At 41.9% G+C, this 22,179-nt stretch overlaps 1 protein-coding gene across 2 annotated transcripts in view; it reads left to right on the forward strand.

The window, feature by feature from the left end:
* The window catches only part of MAMDC2 (MAM domain containing 2), a 139,574-nt gene that overhangs the window by 50,540 nt on the left and 66,855 nt on the right, over nucleotides 1–22,179 (forward strand). For both annotated transcript variants that reach the window (XR_838719.3, XM_010999853.3), the window contains exons 3-5: nucleotides 12,006–12,277; nucleotides 13,064–13,148; nucleotides 16,581–16,718. Coding sequence is in view for 1 of the 2 variants with exons in the window: in XM_010999853.3 (XP_010998155.1) it covers nucleotides 12,006–12,277; nucleotides 13,064–13,148; nucleotides 16,581–16,718 (495 nt within the window). In the remaining variant the exon portion in view is untranslated. The remainder of the gene's footprint in view (nucleotides 1–12,005; nucleotides 12,278–13,063; nucleotides 13,149–16,580; nucleotides 16,719–22,179) is intronic.

The raw sequence follows: 22,179 nt of genomic DNA on the forward strand, positions 1-22,179 counted from the left end.
TAAATTGAGTAACTGTTATGAAATTCAAACCTATTAAGAAATCTCCATAATAGAAAAGAATTTTAACGTGTCCTTTTTATGTAAACATAACTAAATCTATCATTAGAAAGGAGTTTACTCATTTATTTTAAAATATAAAAAGAAACTACTAGGAGGCAAGTAGATGTGGTATATGCCCTTTTATGTTTAAAGCCTAGTGAGGAATACAGATAAGTGATCAGAAAATTAAGGATCAAAGTTATAATGCTGATACTAAAAGAGACTTAGAAGAGATATTGAACCAAGTTTGGAGGTGGAGGTTTGCAAAGGCTACCTTGAAAAGACAGTATCTAAACAAGACCACCATGTACAGTGCACAACTGTACTTTGTGGCTGTGTTAAGCTAAGACCTTAATGAAGTGTAGGAGTGAGCTAGGAAAGGAGGCAGGAGGTAATGGGGTGGAAAGTATGAAGGAAGACAGGTGAAAGAGGATCCCAGGAAAAGGATGCCGCATGTGAGAAGGCCTAGAAGTGGTGCTTTGGCTCAGAGGAACTATAAGGAATTCTGTGGCTGCCATGTAGACTGTAAAAAGAGTGCAGGGGTTAAATATGAAGGCCAGAAAACAAGGGCCTGAAAAAATCAAAAACAGTGGGGAACCTCTCAAATGCTTTAGGCCAGAAAGTAATACGATCGGTTTGGCACAGTTGAAGTAACACTCTGGATGCAGTGTGGAGACCAGATTCAAGTGGGGCAAGACTGAAGCAGGCAGACCTATTGGGAGTCTTCCAATCATCTAGACAAAAGGTGGTTTCTAAACTGGGGCCCTGGGGGGAACTTGTTGGAATGGATGACTCTGAGAGAAATCTAAGAAACTAAGTCATCAAAATCGATAGAATTTTAGAGAAGAAAGGAGATGGAGGAATCCATGAAAATGCTGAGATTTCTCGACGTCATTGGATAGTCAGGGCTCCATTCTCTCAGGTTTGAAACACAGAGGAAAAGCAGAATTTGGAGGAAAGAGAATGAATTCATGTCTATGGCATGTACAAATGGAGGCGTCCAGCAGGAAGTTAGAAGTATAGATCTAAAAGTTAATAAGGGATCCAGCCAGTGATGTAGACTTGGGAATCACCTGTGTAAAAATGACGCCAGAAAACATAGGGGTGGTGAATCAGGTAGTTTGGAAGCCTGTGGCAGGAAAAAAAAACTAAATAACAGTAGTTTAAACTGGGATTTGTTTTCCTCTTTCATAATGAACAGTGCAGAGGTAGGAAGACTGGTTAGAAGACTTCACAATATCAACAGGAATCCAGCTCCTTCTTGGTTTCTGCCCTGCCTGCAATGATGGCTTCCATCCTCAGGGTCACCTGCCAGGGTGACAAATGTGTCAGTTTGCCCAGGACTGAAAGGGTTCCCAGGACATGAGACTTTCCAGTTTAAAGGCAGGAATTCCCGGGCTAACTGGGATGAATTGGTCACCTCAGCACCTCCTGGTTTTGCGATGGCCACTGCAACTCCAGCCCATTGCATCCACACTGCATACAGAAAAAGAAGGGAGAAGGACAGGAGAGACATGCCAGCGGACAGAGGCCGTCTTTAAGGAGCTTTTTTGGAAAGCCCCATCCAATAACTTTCTTTTACATCTGTATCTAGATCTCAGTCATTGGCCACCTCTATCTACATGCAGAGGGGGCATGGCAACAACAGTCTCTCAGGGGGGGTACCTTAGCAGCCCCATCAAATTAAGGCTCTTTAGAGAGGAAGCAGGAGAGAATGGATATCGGGTGGGCAGTTAGCAGTTCCTGCCACAGTGAGGAAGACTCATCAGAGTAGAGAAACCAGACCCAGACCCAGACCCAGAGAAGTACCAACTCTGAAGAGACAAACTAAGGTAGAAAATCCCACAGAGGAGACCCAGAAGTAGAAGTCAGGGGCAAAACTTCTACAGAGGGTATTAAGGAATTCAGAGGACGAAAGCATTTTAAGACCAAGAGGGGGTCAGAGAGGTTAATGCTACCCCCGTGCGATTTTATCAACAAGGGCCACTTCTAAGGTAAAATGTGCTACAAGTTTCCTGTGGAAATTCCCCTCAGTGTCCAAAAGCCAAACACCCAGATGTGGGAGAAGTTGCTGAGTCAATGAGAGGAAGAAGTTGGATCCCGTCTGCACCCCCGGCCTTCTCCCAGGACCAGCACAGACACTGCTAATCAGTGGTGGTGTTTTGTTCAGCGAGTCCGCCTTGGGCCTCACAGTTTTCTTCACTTTCTATCCTAAGTGGTATCAGAGAAGAAGCCTGCCCCAGCACAATCGCACATCAGCGTCCTTTCCAGCCCCACGGGTTAAGTTTCTACAGAAGTTCTGCCGGCAAAAGCTGTGCTCTGGCTCCATCGGTGAGAGGAGCAGATTCTTATGCATAAATGCATACTAGGAAAGCTGAAAAGTCAGTTTCCACATCCAGAGAAAGCATTCGCCCTGCCCCAGCCCTGTACACTGGGATGGCACTGAAGTCTGTACGTGGCAATTTTATGCTGCTTTTTAAATGAAGGCTTTCCTTTTTTCCTGAAGCAGAGCCATATTTGAAATGTTCCTAACACGAGAGCCTCTTTGCTGCACTAGAGGAGGTTTCATTCTGGGAGGGCTTTCTTACCCTCTTGGACCAAAACAGAACTGCAAATGCTACTCACTTCTCCATTATAGATCATTCTACCCGTTGCATTTCAGAAGTGGTCTGCCTATAAAGTTGTGCTACAAATCAACCACCCTCAGTATATTGATTTCTGGAAGGATTTAGATTTAAGCTCATACCTCTTAAATCTCATTCATCTCCTTATCCACGGAAGCTAACCAAAAGCCAGGGGGTTCGTGCCGTTTTATTGAACGGGAATGAGTAGTTTCTTGAAACTGTGTCATTATTAAGAACCTCATATGGCAAAAAGAAGGAAAAAGAGAAGCTATTCCCAACAAAAACATTTACTGAAAACAGATGTGCCTTGCAAAAGCTCTGCAGAGAAAACCTTTCTAACCTAGCAGGGAGATTGGGAGCCTGGCAGGCTTGTTTTATGTTGGACAGAAAGGAGCACCCTGTTGTCTGGTACCGAGAGGTCTGAATCCAGCGTGGAAATGGATTTCCCATAAGAAGCGCACAGAGTGCCTTCTGCTCAGTGCAGATACTTATTAAGACACTGGGTTGAAATTCTGTGCTGTGCCTTGTATTTACAGGTCTCTGGTCCATCAATGTTGCCTTCGTGCTGCGTGGCTTGAAAACCCTTTATTTCCATTTTCCCCAACTCCCCACTCCCCAGCAGCATTTACAGGGGGTATTGGCTGGAGTCCTCTGAGCCCAAGACTGTGGGATCTCTCTGTCCATTGTCACTAACCAAAGTGCCAGTGCAAATATCATTATTCTGTATGCATTGATTCTAACCATTGATTTCTTAATATCCTTTTGGTGGGGGAAAGGTGCCCTACTACAGATAAGTTATAAGGCATACCCTAATTTTAGAAAACTATGTATTTAAAACTCTTTTCGATTTGAGACAATGCAATGGAAAAGTTAATCTGGTCATTGTGTTATCAACAGGAATAGTATGTGTAGATAAGCCTATATGAGCTTCCATATAAAAACATCCATCCCTTCAGGATCCCAGTGTAAGAAAAAGAAAGAAAACTTCCTTTCCTGCAATAGGAAGATTAATACAACTGTGAAAGGATAAGTTAGTAACAAAATACGCAGGGAAATATTTGTAAGCAGCACGGAGCAGAGGGAAATGTGTGGACTCGGAGTCGAACCTTCATTTACTAGCTGGGCTGCTGCATTAACCTTTGTGAATCTCTGTTTCCTCCCTTGTACAGTAGTAATTCCCACCTGACAGGATCACTCCTCAGGATTAAGAGAGAACACGTGTCAAGCATCTAGTGCCTGCAGCACAAGGAATGTTAGTTCCCTTTGAATCTTTGTTTCTTAACAAGATGATTTGAGACGAATTCTTGAATGCTGTCTTCATTTTCAAATGATTAAAATTATATTCCTATAGTGACTCACTAAATAAATACAGAGGATAATAGTAAAGTTGGAAACTTCCAACAGAGGTGAGAACACTTTATGTGAGTCATAGAAATTTGTGATTTTTCTTAGGTATTTTCAGAACAGAACATTCTTTTGCCAGAGGTAACCAGTATATACTACAGTTTTTCACATTTGAGGAATGCTATCCTATTTATTTTCCAATAACACAACCAGCTGTTTTTGAGAACCCTTACACCCACTGCATTTTCTATGCATTCGACTTTTTTTTTAATTGAAGTATAGCTGATTTACAATGTTGTGTTAGTTTCCGGTGTACAGCATAATGATTCAGTTATACATACATGTATTCTTTTTCATATTCTTTTTCATTATAGGTTATTACATGCTATTGAATATAGTTCCCTGTGCTATACGCAGGACTTTGTTGTTCATCAATTTTGCATATAGTTTGTATTACATACAACTTTTTAATTTTTGAGTAGTCTTTGATGTGCAAAGAAAGCAAGACTCCTTCCAAATGTGAGTCTATGGCTTATGTATAATTGAGGACACTGTTGTATGGTGGCCTCCTCTCTCCATGATAGGAATCTGTTCTTTGCAAAATACTTTATGAGCCTTTACCAGATGCTTTGCATATATTATTATCCAGCCTGCTTTGATCAGCTGGTGGATCCTAAAGATGATTGTCACAACAGAAAATGCAGCTGGGCAGTGGGATGGAACAGACTGGGAGGGGCTGGGACCTAGAAAAAGCTGTGTCCACAGTAGTAGAGCAGGCACCCGGGAGAATGGATAGACTGCATGTGGCTCTTCTGTACAGTGGGCAGAAGTTGGAGTCAGAAGGGCAGGACAATGGGAGCAAGCAGAACAAGTAGCAGTTAATATCAGGGAGTTCCAACATGAGTTGATGAGATGGGTTAGCCATCAGGAAAATCATGCTGATCAGATATTTGGAAAAATAAAAACTAACATTTATTAAGTGCTTACCACATGCCCTTTAGCACTGTGCTAAGAGCTTTACTTACATTATCTTATTTAATCTTCTTTAAAACTCTACCAAGTAAGCATTTTAGAAACTTCATTTTACCAGTGAAAAAAGTGGGTCTCAGATAGTGTAAGTTGAAAGTGATATGTAAGTAGTGTGATTGGGACTTGAGTCAACATCTGGCTGGAGTGATAACCACACGATTTTAACCACTCCACCATATGCTTCCACAGACAGGACCCAACCCAGACAGGCAGGCAGTAAGGCATTCAGGAAATCTGGTAAGAAGATCCTCGCCTGAGTTCAGGGACTGGACTTCAGCCCTGGGAAGGAAGCTGCCAAAAAGAAGGCAGTGTCCTTTTCTTAGACACGCGAGATACCAAGAGCTAAACAAATAGAGACGTAGGCATTGTTATCAGACCTGGGTCTCAAGGTTTCAGCCAGAATCAGATCAGGGGTAAATATACTGAATTCTACTTTAGATGATGGTTAGTCCTGGGTAAGAGTGTGTGAGGAGGGGAACTGCCGAGGATGGGTAGTCAGGACAGCCCCAGTGCTCAAGAGGACAAAGGCATAGATTTCAATATCAAAGAGTCAATTAAGTTGAAAGGAATGAAGACTGTTCCTATATCAGCATTGCAGATGTGCTGCTGGTCTGTTACCTGAACAAATATCATCTCTGAACCAGAATGGAAAAAAAGTAAGAAGGCAATATAAATTTCTCACTATCTCTGGAACAACTAAAGGACTCCTCCCCCAATGATGAGAAGAGAAATAATTGACAAGTAACATTACACTTTACACAGGATTTTTATATACATTATTTTCATCGGGTTCTGACAACAACCCTGTAGATATGAAGTCATTTCTCACTTGAGCTTTACGTTCTAAAGTCAGCATGAAAAGTAAAAATTGGATACCATCAAAATTGTCCTTGAAAGTTCCTTAAATTGCACAGAGTATAGCATACACGGTTTTCTCTATATTATACCATGTCTATGTGCAATACAGCCAATCTTCCTTTTTGTGTTGGAAATACGTAAAATATTTCATTTAGTAGCTATTCATATGAAAAACTTATTTCATACAAATATGTGTGTATTGCAGTGGTTGGATTGTTTTCACTTGGTTTTTTGCTTTTTTTTTTCGGAGTATGTTGAGGTGATTTCCCAAATATTGAACGTATGTGTAATAGGACTCCACTGTTTATTATTACTATTTTGCTGATAAAGAAACTAATGATGCAGTTAGCACATGCATGGTGAAATTTTAAGCCAAGGTTATACTTTACAAATCCTTGGTGGGGTGCTCTGCACCATTCAGTCACTTTGGCATGATCACCACACCTGAATAACAGTACATTCATTAGCAAAAAAGATTTCAGGGATACCAAGAAGTCCCCTATGATTTACTCCCTGGCCATATCACCATAGTGATGGCCTGGGATTTAGAACCATCACACTGTGTCTTGGTACTGGAAGTCATTAATACATTGGGCTCTAGCTGTGCAGATATGTCTAGCATTTGGGTGTGACCCCACAGCTCAGTTCCTTATGTCTGCCTTCACTGAAACAGAAAAGCCTTTTCCCTTATTGTTTTCTGATGCCTGCCTGTGACTGGAAGACACATTCAGACCCTGAGGCATGTGGAACCTGATCATTGTGGCAGAATGATTTGATTACTGGTTTTGATCGCTGACTTACTTTAAAAAAAATCTATTTGGAAGTTTATGGCCCTTTTCTGACCCCTTATAAAGATCTTATCATTCCCAATAACTGTCTCATAAATTAGTTCAAATTATCTAAGCAGCAGTGTTTGAAAAGGATCCTTCCTTCCCGTCATCATGTTTTCAATACTGTGGCTAGTAACTTTCCCCCAGATCCTTGGCCCAATGTGTCATAGTGACACAACCCAATCCACACGTGATTTCTGCCATCCTTTGCCTTTTACTTACTTGTATGTGTTTACTTCAACATCTCTGAAGCATTGTTTTCTATTCTTATTTATTTAAAAAGTTGAAAAAGGGGGTGACATCAGCAGGAATGGTGGAGTAAGGACTTCAGAAAACCCTCTCCTCATAAAAGCAATAAAAACACTGGCAACAATTGTCAAAATCAGCTCTTTAAGAACTTGAAATTAACCAAAGACTTGCAACATTCAGGAGCATTTATTCAGGAAAAGATTGACTGAGTATCAGAACAGTGAACTCTGTGGTATTTTAACTTACCCTATTTCTACCCTTATCTTTAAATTTATATGGAAATGCAAGAGACTCAGAATAGTCAAACCAGTCCTGAAAAAGAAGAGCAAAGTCAGAAGGCTGTCACTTCTCAATTTCAAAACCACTATAAATGTATAGTGAGCAAGTCTGTGTGGTAGTGGCATAAAGAGAAACATAGATCTATGGAATAGAATTGAGAGTTCAGAAATAAACCCTTATGTCTATGCTCAATTGATTTTCAACAAAAGTGCCAAGACAATTTTATGAGCAAAAATTAACTCACAATAGATCAAAGATCTAAATGTAAGAGCTAAAACTAGAAAACTCTTAGAAGAAAACATAGGTGTAAACTGTCATGACCTTAAATTAGACAATGACTTCTTAAATATGATACTAAAAGTACACACAACCAAAGAAAAATATAAAATTTGACTTCATCAAAATGAAAAACTTGTGTGCTTCAAAGAATACCATAAGAAAGTGGAAAGACAACCTACAGAATAGTAAAAAAAAAATTTGCAAATCATATATCCCAAAACATCTAGTATCCAGATTATATAGAATCTCTTATAACTTAACAATAAAAGGATAAATAACCCAAAATTTTTAAATGGGCCAAGGACTTAAATAGACATTTCTCCAAGGAAGATGTATAAATGACCTATAGGCACATAAAAAATGCTCTTCATCATTTGTCATTAGAGAAATGCAAATCAAAAGCACAATTACATACCACTTAACATCTACTACTAAGATGGCTGTATATGAAAAAAAAAAGATGGGCAATAGCAAGTGTTGGTGAACTTGTGGAGAAATTAAACTCTCCTACATTGCAAGTGGACATGTAAATATTGTTGCCAATTTAGAAAACAGTTCAGCAGCTCGTCAAAAATGTCAAACACAGAGTTACCATATGACCTAATTCCACTCCTAGGCATATACCTATGAGAATTGAAACTTATGTCTGCATAAAAAGTTGTACACAAATGTTTATAGTAGCATTAGTCATATTAGCCAAAAAAGTGGAAACAGTCCAGTGTTCACCAGCTGATGAGTGGATAAATAATAGTGGTATATCCATAGGATAGAATATTATTCAGCCTCAAAAAAGAATGAAATTCTGATACATGCTACAACATGATGAACCTTGAAGACACTGTGCTCATTGAAGGAAGTCAGTCACAAAAGGCCACATATTATAAAATTCCCTTCATATGAAATTTCTAGAGTAGGTAAGTCCACATAGACAGAAAGTAGATTCGTGGTTTCCAGAGGTAGGGGAAGAGAAAAATGAGAAATGACCTTATGGGATTTCCTTTTGGGGTGATGAAAAGATTCTGGAAATAGATAGTGACAATGGTTGCACAACTTTGTGAGTATATTAAAAGCCACTGAACTGCATTAAAGGGGTGAGTTTTATTGTATGTAAATTATGTCCAAGATTAAATGCCAGATGTCAGTGTCATTAGGCTGGAATAAATGAAATATTTTCATACACAAAGGAAACTTCATTAACTCTCTAAGTGGCGAAATGTGTATTTTTAGTAATGTCAGAAGAAACAACTCACCAAAAATGTTATCAATTTGTTCTAGGTTAGCAATTTTTATTAGTGACAGTCCAGGGAGAGGCACCATCCCTGATATCAGTATCTTCCTCATTCTTTCTTCATTTTCTAAAACTTCTTCAAAATGTACCACATTCCTTCTAGTTTGGCTTGACTCTAACATGACCACAAGCAAGGATAACAAATAGTTCAAATAGTTCCAACTCAGTTGTCAACTCAGATTGATTGCTAGTGCTTACATGGAGCACTATATATAGAAGGATTCTGAGGCTATATCCAGGCTGGGCAGAAAAAAATGTAGTGATTAATTAACCAAATCTGTTTTGAGCTTGGCAGTGGTAGGAGAGGTGGGTAGCACATGTGCTGTTATTTGATCTAGGAGAATGCATTGTTCTGCTGAGTGGATGCAAAACCACTTGGGTGGATAAATCATTGGATGAACTGTAATGCAGCTAATAGGTATGTCCACACAGCATGACCTCAAAGTGACTTTGAGGTCTGTAGTTTACATGCAAAATCCCAGTGTTTTGAAATAGCCCATATTTATGGCTGAGATGTCAGAATCACTCAGTAAATAGCACTGACTTTCATACTGTATAATATCAAGGTATTATAAATAATACATTTTATATACTGTGTGTTCGCAAAGGTTCTTAATATGAGAGTATTAGCATATGCTTATAATAAAATCTGATATAGTAAAAGACTATGTCAAGAAAGATTTTTTATGGCATTTGCTGAAAAATCAAGATAATCACCAGTAGATGGACTCATTGTGCCTACTATAACACACATTTACTTGAGTCTGAGTTTTACGTCCAAGTAAAACTGTCCCCCCGCTTCTTTATATGCTACCTCCATGCCTGCCCTTTCTTTGACAGATGATAAATGTCCTGAGAAGCGGTCCTCTTTCTCTGTCAGACATTGTAAATTAGAGGTCCTCCAGTTGTGGTCCCCAGACTAGCAGCGTCAGCATCACCTGGAACTTTCCAGAAATGCAGCTGGTTAGAAGTGCAGCATCACCCCAGACATACTGGATCAGAAACTCTAGGAGTGAGCCCAGCAATCTGTGTTTTAACAAGCACTCCAGGTGACTCTGGGCTCAAGTCTGAGAGCCACTGTTGTGAGTTGTTCCCATCTAGAATGGGGAAAGGAGGAGGGAGAGGAGTTGGGCAGGTGCCCCAGGGAGAAGTGGGCCTCACCTGCCAGCCAAGTTGGCAGACGATGTGAGCCTTCATAGGACACAGCAGGGACTTTCTTTGTTTCTCTCCTCTTCCGTTCTCCATGGATCAGCTCTCTCCTTCCTCAGAAAGGGACTGAAGTGCTCTCAGGATCTCCCCCAATTCCCATCCCCTCTCTACCCCACGACCAGCCTGCTTAGAATCTCTTCTTTTGGGGGAATAGCAGAGTGGGGAAAGGAGGATGGCACTTTTACATTCCCTCATGTCACAATGAACCAACGTGATATTTCCAAAAAAGGCTGGCATTGAGAACCCCAGCTTAGCGTTTCAAAACCCGACAGGCCCTGCAGCTAGTAAGTGCATGTGAAGCACTTAGAACAGCACCTGGTTCATCATGAGTGTTCACTGTACGTAGGAGGTTATGGTGTTGGTGGTGATTTCTGCAAGGGCCAGATTTATCCATAGAGGGGGCCTGGGTTGGCATCCAGAAGCAGTTACTGTTTGCACCGACTGAGTGGTTGCTATGTTAAGAAGACTGCCAGCTGGAGAGAGATCTTGATCTTGAAAGCTTTCACAAGCAAGTGAGGCTTCTGGAAGACAATGCCCTAACTGTGAGGATGGTCATCAGCTGAGCTGCTGTGGGCCTGTCCACACTTGCTTCAGGATCCCGGCTAGGATCCGTTTTTGGTGCAACAAGCATGGGGGGAGGGGCTAGAAACATCAAGCAAATCAAAGAGGCCTTCTAGGGCCTTTTCAGTAAGAATTTAGTCCAAAATGCAAGGGGTCGGTGGGTGGTTACATGATAGAAGACTGCTAGTTTGATGCTGGCCATGATCGTGGGAACCTCTGAGCAAGCACGAGGGTGCAGGTCAGAAAGGTGGTGGGGCCCCAAGACGCACAGGCAGGTCAGATCACTGTTACAGGAGGCCAGTGACTAGAGTCAGATTTGCAAGGCTCACGTGAGAGTTCTTAGAACCAATTTTTATTTATTTATTTATTTATTTATTTATTTATTTATTTATTTATTTATTTGGTCATAGAAATGCCATTTTGCATCCTGATATAGTCAGCAGAGCGCCCCTTGTCGATATTAGGAGAATGAGGGGAGAGAGGCAGGAGAAGGGAAGAGGAGTGAAGAAAGAGGAAGGAAAGGAGTCAGGGAGGAGTATGGAAGAAAAGGGGAGGAGAATGGAAGAAAAGGGGAGGAGGATGGAAGAAAAGGGAAGGAGAAGACAGAAGGGAAGGGGAGGAAGGAGGGAGTGAGGTAGGGGACAAGGGGCTGGAGGAGAAGGAAATGATGACTGCTGGTGCCAGTGTGTCTACTGATTTCCAAGCCCTGTCCTCCATGGTTTGCATGTGCTTTCTCATTTAGTTGTCAGAATTATGAGATTTGGTCTTGGAAGAGTCTAGAGGAGAAGAGTCTCATGCCTAACTCAAAATTAGCTTACAATGAACTTTTTCTGCCTTAGAGCCAAGATCTGAGGGAACCAAATCAATTTAATCTACTCTAATGATGCAAGTTGAATGCAGATGGAATCACTACGTATAAGGGTAGCTATGGAAGGGGAAGAAGCCCACTAAGGTGTTCTGACTCCAGCAGATGAAAGCTGCTCCTCCAGAGTCTGAAGCCCCTTAGCCGGATTCTCAAACTCATATGCCTATAGGGGTTGGGAAGATGAGTGCAATGTGCTAAATGGGCCTGTTAGAAGGTAATACAGGCAACAGACACTTGGCTTCAATGCCAGGAGGTAATAGGGAGGAGTGCAGATTGTGGCAAAATGGAGCCCACATGCCACTCTCCAAAGAGGCAACACTCCCCAGTTCTGGACTGTTTTGTCATATGTCATGGGGAAGTAGCCTCTGTGTTGCTGGACCTGCTGATTTTTCACCAGAAGCAGACATCCTGTGTTCAGGCAACATTCAGTGGGCCAAGAAAAAGCATCTGCAGGCTGTGTCTGCCCTCAGATTTACTGCAGTGCAGTTGTATATTTTCCTGTGTTGTGAACAGAAGATTGATCTCTTACCTGCGTCCCTTTCTCTTTTCAGGCCATTACATTTATGTGGACACCTCCTTTGCCAAGCAAGGGGAGAAAGCTGTGCTGCTAAGTTCTGACCTACAGGCTGAGGAATGGAGCTGCCTCCGATTGGTCTACCAGATAACCACGTCCTTGGGGTCTCCATCAGTTCCCAGCCGGCTGAACCTCTATGTGAGATACGAAGATGAAAGCTTTGATCGCTTGCTTTGGTCAGCCAAGGAACCTTCAGACAGCTGGCTCATAGCCAGCCTGGATTTGCAGAACAGTCCCAAGAAATTCAAAGTAGGTGGAATTCAGGTGCAGGGCTTGTTATTTGGCTTTATGTTATGCTGAGATCTTATGAAAACTTCTGCCATTGAAGTTAGTTATCTCCTGTTGTTAGGATGTGATGTTTTACAGGAAATGCATCATAGAATAATATATAAATTCCTTTTCATATTCTTTTCATTATAGGCCATTACAAGATATTGAATATAGTTCCCTGTGCTATACAGTAGAACCTTGTTATTTATCTATTTTATATACAGTAGTTTGTATCTGCAAATCCCGAACTCCCATTTTCTCTCTCCACTCTCCCCTCTCCCCACTGGTAACCATGTTTTCTGTCTATTTAAGTGGGACTTCTGTAAGAACCTAAATGGGGCTCAAACCAACCTCTTCAATGGAAATTTATTTTCCAGTAAGCTTTAGGGAACATTTTCATTTCTTACAATTTTGTTTCATCCTCCTAATTTGTGTGTAGCATGTGCTTACGTTATCTTCCTAATGGTTTGTTTGCTATAAATTTTGAACAAAACATTAACTATAATAAAAAAATGAAAATATATTGAAAGAGGACACCTTGCTCACCTCAAAGTTCTGAGAAGATGTGTATGCCTTTGTATACATGCATGCACATACACACACATGCCTTCTTTTAATAAAGTCCACCATCTAATAGCAATTAGCTGAGACAGACAATCTCATTTTGCCTTGATTTGCTGAAGAGCTCCTGACTGTAACTGAAACACTGAACAAGGACATGGGGTGTTTTGAAGTCTGACTCTCTTCTCCACATGTGTTGTGCAGATTTTAATAGAAGGTGTGCTTGGACAGGGAAATACAGCCAGCATTGCACTCTTTGAAATCAAGATGACAACTGGCTACTGTATTGGTGAGTGGGTTTCTTTTTCATTGTGGCAGAACGTGAAGCTTTTCTGAAAATCTACTGTTGCCAGAGGGAATTGAATCAATCCTAAAGGCAGAGTAGTTTATAAACTACACTGCTTAATGAATTTTGAATTTTGTTCATTTGAATGTCATTTGTAGTTTTTCAGTCTTGAGCATAGGAAGGCCCCTTAGAGTTTGCCTGGCCTGGCTGGGTTAATGAAAAAAAAGTAGGTGCAGTAACTGTCACCTGAGTTGCCGCCTTAACCTCAACATATTCTAATACAAACAATGTCCAGTTTGCTGCAAATTCAGCTTTTTGTAGCATTTGCCAGAAAAGCGGGCATCGTATTGCTTCTGTGTTACCTCCTTTCCCCACTTTGCTCCATTTCTCTCTTACACACCATTGCTCCTTCTTGGTAATCACATTGTCACTTAGATTCCACTTGAACAGGGTTGGTTAGCAGCCTGTGATGTGCCAGCTTCTGAGAGGCGTACAGAGAAGACACTCACCTTCTATTTGTCTCCTGCTGAAGCTGTTTCTATATACGATCAGTTCTGCTGGAGAAGGACAAGGCTTGCTGTGGAGATGCAGGGAGGAGGGGAGGAAGTCGGACAGGACTGATACAGGAGAAACATTTGAGCCAGAGTTTCAAAGAGTAGAATTCTGGCAGGTGGAGGAGCAGGGCAGGAAGGAAAGCACTGTCTGGATGGACCTCAGTGGGGAGAAAGCACAGAGCGGTCCCGGCAAAGGCAAGAGGCTGAGTAGTGTTTGAAGTGAGAATCAGGGCTGCTAAGGGACTCCATTACACGAAAGAGTCTAGATCCCAGCTGTGGAGCTCGGATTCCTGAATTCTGTGGTTGGGAGGCGCTAAAAGTCAGTCAGCGGGGAAGATGCCTGCAGCTGCATTTTCAGATGATGAATCCGGTGGCCACATGGAAAATGAGTTGAAAATATGTAAGAGATAGAAAACCCCACTAGGATGTGATTGTGACCTTACCGAGGCAACATAACTAGGGTCTAAAATTGAGGTCAGCAGTTGGGAAGGTATAGCACAGTAGTAGAGTGCATTCCTAGCATGCAGGGGATCCTGGGTTCAATCCTCAGTACCTCCATTAAAAAATAAGGAAGTAAATAAATAAACCTAATTACTTCCCCACCCCAACCCCAAAATAAAATAAAATAAAATTGGGGTTGGCAGTGGGGTAGGAAAAAAGGTGGTAGATTTGACAGATTTTTCAGCACTGACAGTACTTGGAGGCTGAATGGCTCTGGAGAGGAAAAGAAAGGGGAGTCACAGAGGATTCTAAGCAAAAAAGAGCCTTTGCTAATTCCGAGTCTCGCTTCTCTTGTTTGACCTGCCAGTGATGATGCTAATGGAAGTGAAAGAAAACAGACTGGAATTGTGACCATTTTCTGCAGATACAATGAGTTTAGACTGTGTCTCCTTCCTTGAGCCTCCCTGCAGCATCTTAGTGCTGGCTGCTTGGGTCTCGGACACACCACAGACTTGAGTCCGACACACCTGGTGGAGCGCCACCTGCTGGCTCGGTCCACACGCTGCGCCCCGCAGCCTCTCACTTGCAAAATGGGGATAAAATACTTCCCTTATAGGATTGTTGTGAGTACTAAAAGATCATGGATATGGAGGTGATTGTCACAGTCCTGGGCACTCAAAAATGTTCATTTCCTTTCTTCAAATTATTTGATGACTTCTTGTTTGTTTGAAAAACAAAAAGAGTGCTGATTGATTGATTGATTGATGAAAGATTATTGTTTTTTAAGTTTTATTTTTCTTAATGGAGGTGCTGAGAATTGAACCCAGGACTTCATGCATGCCAAGCACATGCTCTATCACTGAGCTACACACTCTCCTTGAGTGTTGATACTTTTATCCTGTTGACCTGGGTGATCTCACTCTCACGTCACCTTTCTTTCTGTGCACTATCTTTGCTTCTCTTGTTTCCTCCTCTGTAAAATGAGGTTAATAATAGTACATACCTCATGGGGTTGTTTGAGTATTAAATAAATTAATACATTTAAAGTGCTCGGAATAGTGTCTGGCACATTGAGAAATAACTGGCTTTTTATTTTACTCTGCGGCAGCCTTTGGCACCAAATATTGGGCAATGGTTGGCGAATGCTGAGTGGAAAAGTTGGAAATGAAAACCTTAAAAATGTTCAATGCTTGCTAATGCAAAAGCACAGTGATAACTCTAACAGTCGGAATCCTGGCAGGAAAGTGAAAACAGAGTACATTCAACCTGAGTAGTTTGAGAAAAACTCACTAAAGGGACTGCAAAGGTGTGGGCAGGTGAAGGAAACCAGCCAAAGATAGAGTAGTAATCCAGCACTAGTCAGAGTGATGACTCAGGAACCATCAACATCTTTAGGTCTGCAGGGGCAAGGGAGGAGGGGTTTCCAGAACCTGGGGACAGTAGCTGTGTGGTCCCTCAATAAAGGGACACAGCCAACTCGCGGCAACCTGGCAGGGAGGGAGCTGGAGGAATAAACACCCCCAACTCGTTCTCCTTCTACTTTCCATTGGTCAAATTCAGTGGGAAGCCCATACAAGTCCATACAGGGCAACCTCTGGAGGATGGAGCAGGGTGGGAAAAGGTGGGTGGATATGGAGATGACCAACACAATCATCCTTCACATTTTCAATTGGTCATTATGGACATCAGTGGAGGAACTGGCTTATGAGTTTCTTGTTCCCACTAAAGGAGTCTGTTGACTGGGAACAATTTATCTGTGCAAACATGGCAATGCTACTGAAAAGGGGAAGGAAGTCTCCTTGTTGTCTCTTTTTTTCCCACTTAGTAGCTGCAGAAGGACCCCTGGCCTAAGATATTCCTGTGCCAACTATTCTGACTGGGTTCTTGCTTATAAGAAAAGTAGAGGATTTTAGTGTCTAAAAACATGCCCCTTAGCCTTTAGCTAGTATCTAGTCTGCCATCAAGGGAGAAAGGGATGGGGGACTGTGCTACCAGAAAGGTGGTGGATAAAATTTCTGGAGCTAAGAGCACAGCTCTCAACAGTGCTTTGAAACAGAGTTGGCTGATACACGAGGCACTAACCCTGTGCCTGGCACTGTGCGGGCGTCTGTCCACACTTACAACAGCCCCATGCGGGGGAGGGGGTGTTCTGCCCATTTCACATATAAGGAAATGGAGGCTAAGAGAGTCATACTGCAAACCACATGGCTAGTGAGAGGAAGGGCCACAATCCAAAGAAGCAATGATGGATTATAGTCACTCTTCTATACAGGATCTCTCTTCTTGACCAACATCGTCCAGGGGTCCTGGTACGAAGGTCCCAGTGGTCAAAGGGAGTGAGAAACATATCTGAATATCTAAGAGCACACTGCAGTGGGTCTGGGTGTACACAGGCATAACTGCATCTCTGCGAAGTGTCTTTTCATTCCTCTTCTGCCAGAATGTGACTTTGAAGAAAATCATCTCTGTGGCTTTGTGAACCGCTGGAACCCCAACGTGAACTGGTTTGTTGGAGGAGGAAATATTCGGAACTCCCATTCCGTTCTCCCGCAGGATCACACCTTCAAGAGTGAACTGGGTGAGCTGGGGACAAGTGGAGTCCCTTTTCCAGGATAACTGTTTGAGCCATTTCCCCTGCTTTGGCCTGACTGTGCCTCTGTCCACAGAGAAGGAGGGAGAGAGAGGAGGGTGAGTCGGGACCAAGAACCTGGTGGAAGAGGAGGGAAGAGTAAGCCATGAGCTAGCGACAGCTGCAGACGTGAGCTCTATAACTCAGGAGAAGGCCACCTAGTTAAAGGCTTTGCTTTTTTTTTTTTTTTAGTCCTTATTTTTTATTGAAGTGTAGTTGATTTACAATGTTAGTTTCAGGTGTACAGCAAAGCAATTCAGTTGTACATATCCACAAAGACATGTATATTTTCAGATTCTTGTCCATTACAGCTCACTACAAGAAGTTGAATATAGTTCCCTGTGCTATACAGTAGGTCCTTGTTTATCTATCTTATACATGTTAATGTTTAAGGCTTCTCTTCACTTGTGACCTCGTCTTGCTGTTTTGCCATTTCCATATTATGCTTTACTTCCCTGTGTTTGTTGTTCAATACTTCTTATTTCTAAAGACAAGGCTGGAATAACTCTAGGTTTCTTTTCATTGAAAATAGATTGAATGATGGGAACAAGTCCTTCCAAACCTCCCAAGGGGTGGGGAGGTGAGCCAATACCAACCATGAGTCCTGCATGTGGTGTCTAACAGGGCCCCCTAGCGACCAAGTGGGCTGCTGCTCTGCAGGGGAAACGGAGAGGAGAGGTTGTCAGTGAGAAGTGGACGTGGAGGAGGAAGTCTCACAGAAGGGGGACGAGGGTGAGGGCTTGCTCCCCAGTGGTTTATGGCAGCTCTCACCTGGACGTTGGTTGAGAGCATAAAAGCCTAGGTCTCCCCACGATTGCAAGACATTCTCGTCCTCAATTCTAAGTTCTTGTTGACTTATGAGAAGATTCTGGTGACTAGCTTTCCATCAAGAACAGAATAGGAATGTTGGTCCTGCGGCAAACAGTAGCTTTTCCCCTTTCAGTCCTTTGCCATGTGGATATTGAGGTGATCTGCTCAGTCCCAATAAATTGCTGCTGCTGATGGTGTGTCCCCTCAGTTGCCTGAAAACATGACAACTTTTTATGTTCTTTACTTCATTCCTCATTCACTGTAGTTTCTCTTCATATGAATATTTTTTAACCATGTCTCCAACTTTTTTTTAAGTGTCCATCCTGCAGCTTATCTTGGCTCTGGGCAGTCTTTATCCTGTCCTGATTGTTCTCTTTGGTCCTGTCCTGTCTCCTTTATATCCAGGGTCTCACATTCAGTTTCCTAAAGGAGTCAAGCAGATGGTATAAAGAGAGTGACATGTCAGCTGGGTGAGGACTGTGGCAAACTAGAGAGCCCAGACCGTGTACAAAGAATACTCAGCTTCAGTTAATTGCTGCCATGTGAGATTGTAAGTCCAGGGGGCCAGATCTTTCGATTTTCTGAGAATAATCAGGAAGGCAGAGGTTTTCTGTGAAATTTCCCCCAATTTTTTAAGTTGGTGAATAGACCAAGAAAACACATCTTTAGGTCAGACCCAGTTATCTAACTTCTGCTTTGCAAACTTTTGTTTTGTATGTTCCTTTTCTTTTTCAACATATTCAGGTTTCATAGAGCAAAATGTTTATAAGTAACTGTATAGAAGAAAGGTTGGATTCTCTCATGACTTACCTGTTTAAGACAAAGCCAACTTTGGATCTAGCATTTTTGTTCATTTGACCCTGTATTAGGTATGACTGGAAAAATGGCAATTAAAATGACAATAGCTCCTGCCCAGTTTCAAGGAACATACATTCGAGAAAGAGAAAAAGATGTCTACCACAAAGGGATGTAAGACAAAGTAGTATGTGCTGAGTGTTTTAAAAGTGCTCCCTACCCAAAAATAAGAAAAAAGAAAAAAAAATGTGCTGGATATTCAGACAAGAGGGATCCTGCTTGGATCCTCTGAAAACATGATGAGAGAAATCAAGTATATTTGGAGGTTGGGCATGATTTTGACAGACAGAGGTAAGAGACGGCAGGAGCAACAAAACATGGTGATAATTGCGAGGGGTAGCTGAGGGAGAGATGCGACTGAGAAAGCAGTGAGAAGGGAAAATTCTAAAAGGCCTTGAATGCCAGGAAAGAGATCTTAACTTTATTCTACTGACCATGGGAGGCCATTGGAGGTCTTTGAGAAGAGAGATGCAATCGCAGCAATGTTTTAGCTTGATTAACCAGATGGGGAATATCTCAGTGGATGGAGGATTGAAACGTAGAACAAGAGAACAAAAAATGCCCCAGGTGCATCTGTAGTCACTTACATATGGAATTGAGATTGGAAGAAAGACAAAAAAGTTTTCCTTCTTTTCAAAGTAAGGTTTAGCGCTTTTGGAGAATGACAAAAGATTTGAGTTTCTACATATATATCCATATTTTGATCCTAAAGACACACAACCCTCCACTTGGGGCCACTGTGGGACCCACACTTAAAATGAGTGTTAATGTGTTGAGTGGATGATAACCTGCCATGACAGATTAACCCATGTATCTGTATAGGTATTTTAATTGACAATTGGGTTAAGTCAAAACAGTATAATGTTACTCCCTCTTCAAACCTTTGTTTAAATGAATAAAACAACTAACAATGTGTTGGGGGTTTCAAAATGAAATGCCAGATGACATTTTCTTAATTTATGGAAATAGGCTGATTTTGAGACTGTTTTCTATCATATCTTAAAATCCTAGTGCAAAGAGGAGAGAAAATCTTGAAAGACTAATCATTAAAATTGCAATAACCCTTTGTGTCCTTATCACAGAGGTACAAGCTTAAGTATGGGGAAGTGTCAGAGAACTTTTCCCAAATCACTTAAAAATTAGTTCCAAAGTCAGATCCTCTGGGTAAGCAATGTCATAATCTAATGACTGTTTGTTCAATGCATCACTTTTCATTCTCAGTGATGGTGAGGACTAGCTGTCTGGGAGAACACATATGTCTTGAGAGAGAACACACCTGCGGACTAGTGTCAAATCATCCATTTGACTATGTTGCATGAGTGTAATCCATCCTTTAAAGAACATATCACCCCTAGTTCTTCCTCAATCTCATTTGTGACCACAGAACATTCTGACCATATTTGCATCAACAAGGGACAGAGAAGGAGAATCAGGCTAGGAGTCAGAAGGCTTGTGCTCCAGACCCACTCATCAGAGCACTGTATTACTGTGGGTGATTAGCAGACATTTGGTCTTGTCTAGACATTTGATCCATGCCTTAAGATCTTTGAAATTTAGTCCTCTCCGAAACATCCATAAGCATATTTGGTCCATGCCAGATGGTTTTGGACAGAACCAAATATCAAGGACCTTTGGTGTGGACCTAATATCTCCATGGACATTTTGAATAGGACCAAATGCCCTGCAAGGCTTTGGGTAATCCCTTAACTTCTCAGGCTCTTTATTGGCCTGTTTCCAAATGAAGAATTTGAATTCCGTATTCCCTAAGATGCCTTTGAGTTCTAATATTTTATTCTTCTCTCTTTACCTAATGCTATACATCAAATTTATACATCAAAATCTCCAAATTTACCACCCAGTGAGATCTATTTCAAAAACGCTTTGGATCCCTCCTGAGAATATATAAACATACTGCATTTGGAATTAGAAAAAGAAAAAGGAGGAGTAAAGGGACTGAGGAATGAGAAAAAGAGGACCTGGCTTTTCTAATATCTTGACCAGGAGATTTTCTAACATCCGCACCCAGAGATAAGTATGATGATGTGACCATCCCGAGGAACACTGTGACTTGGTGGTAGCCGGTGCGTCACCCCTGCCATAGGCACTCGCCTCTCTCCTCTCCACTCCCTCTCCCCACCCCATCTTCTCTCAATTTTTCCTATCTTTCCTCTTTTTCCTTGGCTATTCTAAAACCTGCCCCCAAAGGCAGGCAGCTTTGCCTACCTGCACTGCTTAGTTCCCTGATGTCAATACCAAGGCCTAAAGAAGTGGGTGCCCCTGTGCCTGAAGGGAGGGAATCTAGGGAGAATTTTACCTCCCTTCCAGCAATCCACCAGATTCTGTAGTCACCCTGGTCAGAGTCTAAACAGCTGAATGAGGCTCCTTCATGGATCACTCATTCATTCATTCAACAAACACATACTAAGCACTCTTTATACGTCAGGTATTCTTGCATATCCTGGTGGTACAAAAACAGTCACCAACCTCAAAGAGATCATAGGAACGAACTCTTCCAAAGTGCTGTTCCCAGGAATACCAGTACTTGAGTATAATAATCTTCATACAAATATAGCCCTTCTTCTGATCAAATAAATTGGGGAAGCCCTGAACAAAAGAAAACTAAACAGATTCCTTTATTTCAGGACTTCTCAGTGCCTTTAATATAGTTCTGTGTTAATGTATACAATGGTATTTCTCAAAATATTCAAATACTGAAATGCTATGTAAACATGCACAGTGATGTGTGATTAATAGGGGAATGAAATAAGTGATACAGACCACAGAAAAGTGAAAGACTGCCTAGGCGTTGGGAGTTCAGGGAATGCTTTCTGCAGGAAGTAATATCAGAGCAGGAATTTGGCAAGACGGATAAGGAGAAAATAAGTGCAGCATATGCAGAGGTGGCAGGCATGAGAGTGTACGGGTTGTTTGACCTTTGGGGAGTCTTTGAGAATGCTGGGGTGTATGCTGGTGGCAGAGGATGCCCTAAATCCTAGGTTATGTTTCTGCTTATGACCTGCAGGAAGCCTGGATGCCCACATTCCACTGCCTTCTCCCAACCCTTCTCTATTTCACTTCAACCTCTCTTCAACTTATGGAGTGATTATTTGTGCAGTCCTTAGCCAACACACACACACACACACACACACACACACACACGCACACGCACACGCACACGCACACGCACACGCACACACACACACACACACTCACTCATACTCCTCATGCCCAGACTCCTATGTAAGTTATGTAAGACTTACCCCTTCAGAGGATAGGGCTAAAAAAGATGACTTCTAAATACTCTAAAATGTTTTATTTGAAAAGCTCTCTGCTCATATGACTCAAAGATTTGACCAGGATCACTCTTCAGGGGGAAATCCTCATGCTCTAAACAAGAGAGAGGTTACCTTCCTTATTACACTTGCCTTCTATGGGTGTATTGATTTTCCCTAAGCTCCATTAATTTGGGTGGCAAAGTAAAGATTCAGTGGTTCAGATGTCTGCCCACAGAAGCAGATTTTGCTCTATGTAAACACATCCCCTGTCCGTTTGTATCCTTGAAGCAGCTGATGCCTTTGCTTTTGGGTGAAAACTGGAGAAGCAAAGAGCAGGGCCGAGGGATGCTGTGTGCCTGCTCAGAAACTTCAGAGCTGCCGAGAGGGTTGGAGAAAGTCTTCCCTGGGGCCTCTGGCCTCTGCGGTGTAGAAAAGGGAAATAGCGAATGTAATATCTGAAAAATATGATG

This window comes from Camelus dromedarius, chromosome 10 (assembly GCF_036321535.1).
Source record: "Camelus dromedarius isolate mCamDro1 chromosome 10, mCamDro1.pat, whole genome shotgun sequence".
Lineage (NCBI taxonomy): Eukaryota > Metazoa > Chordata > Mammalia > Artiodactyla > Camelidae > Camelus > Camelus dromedarius.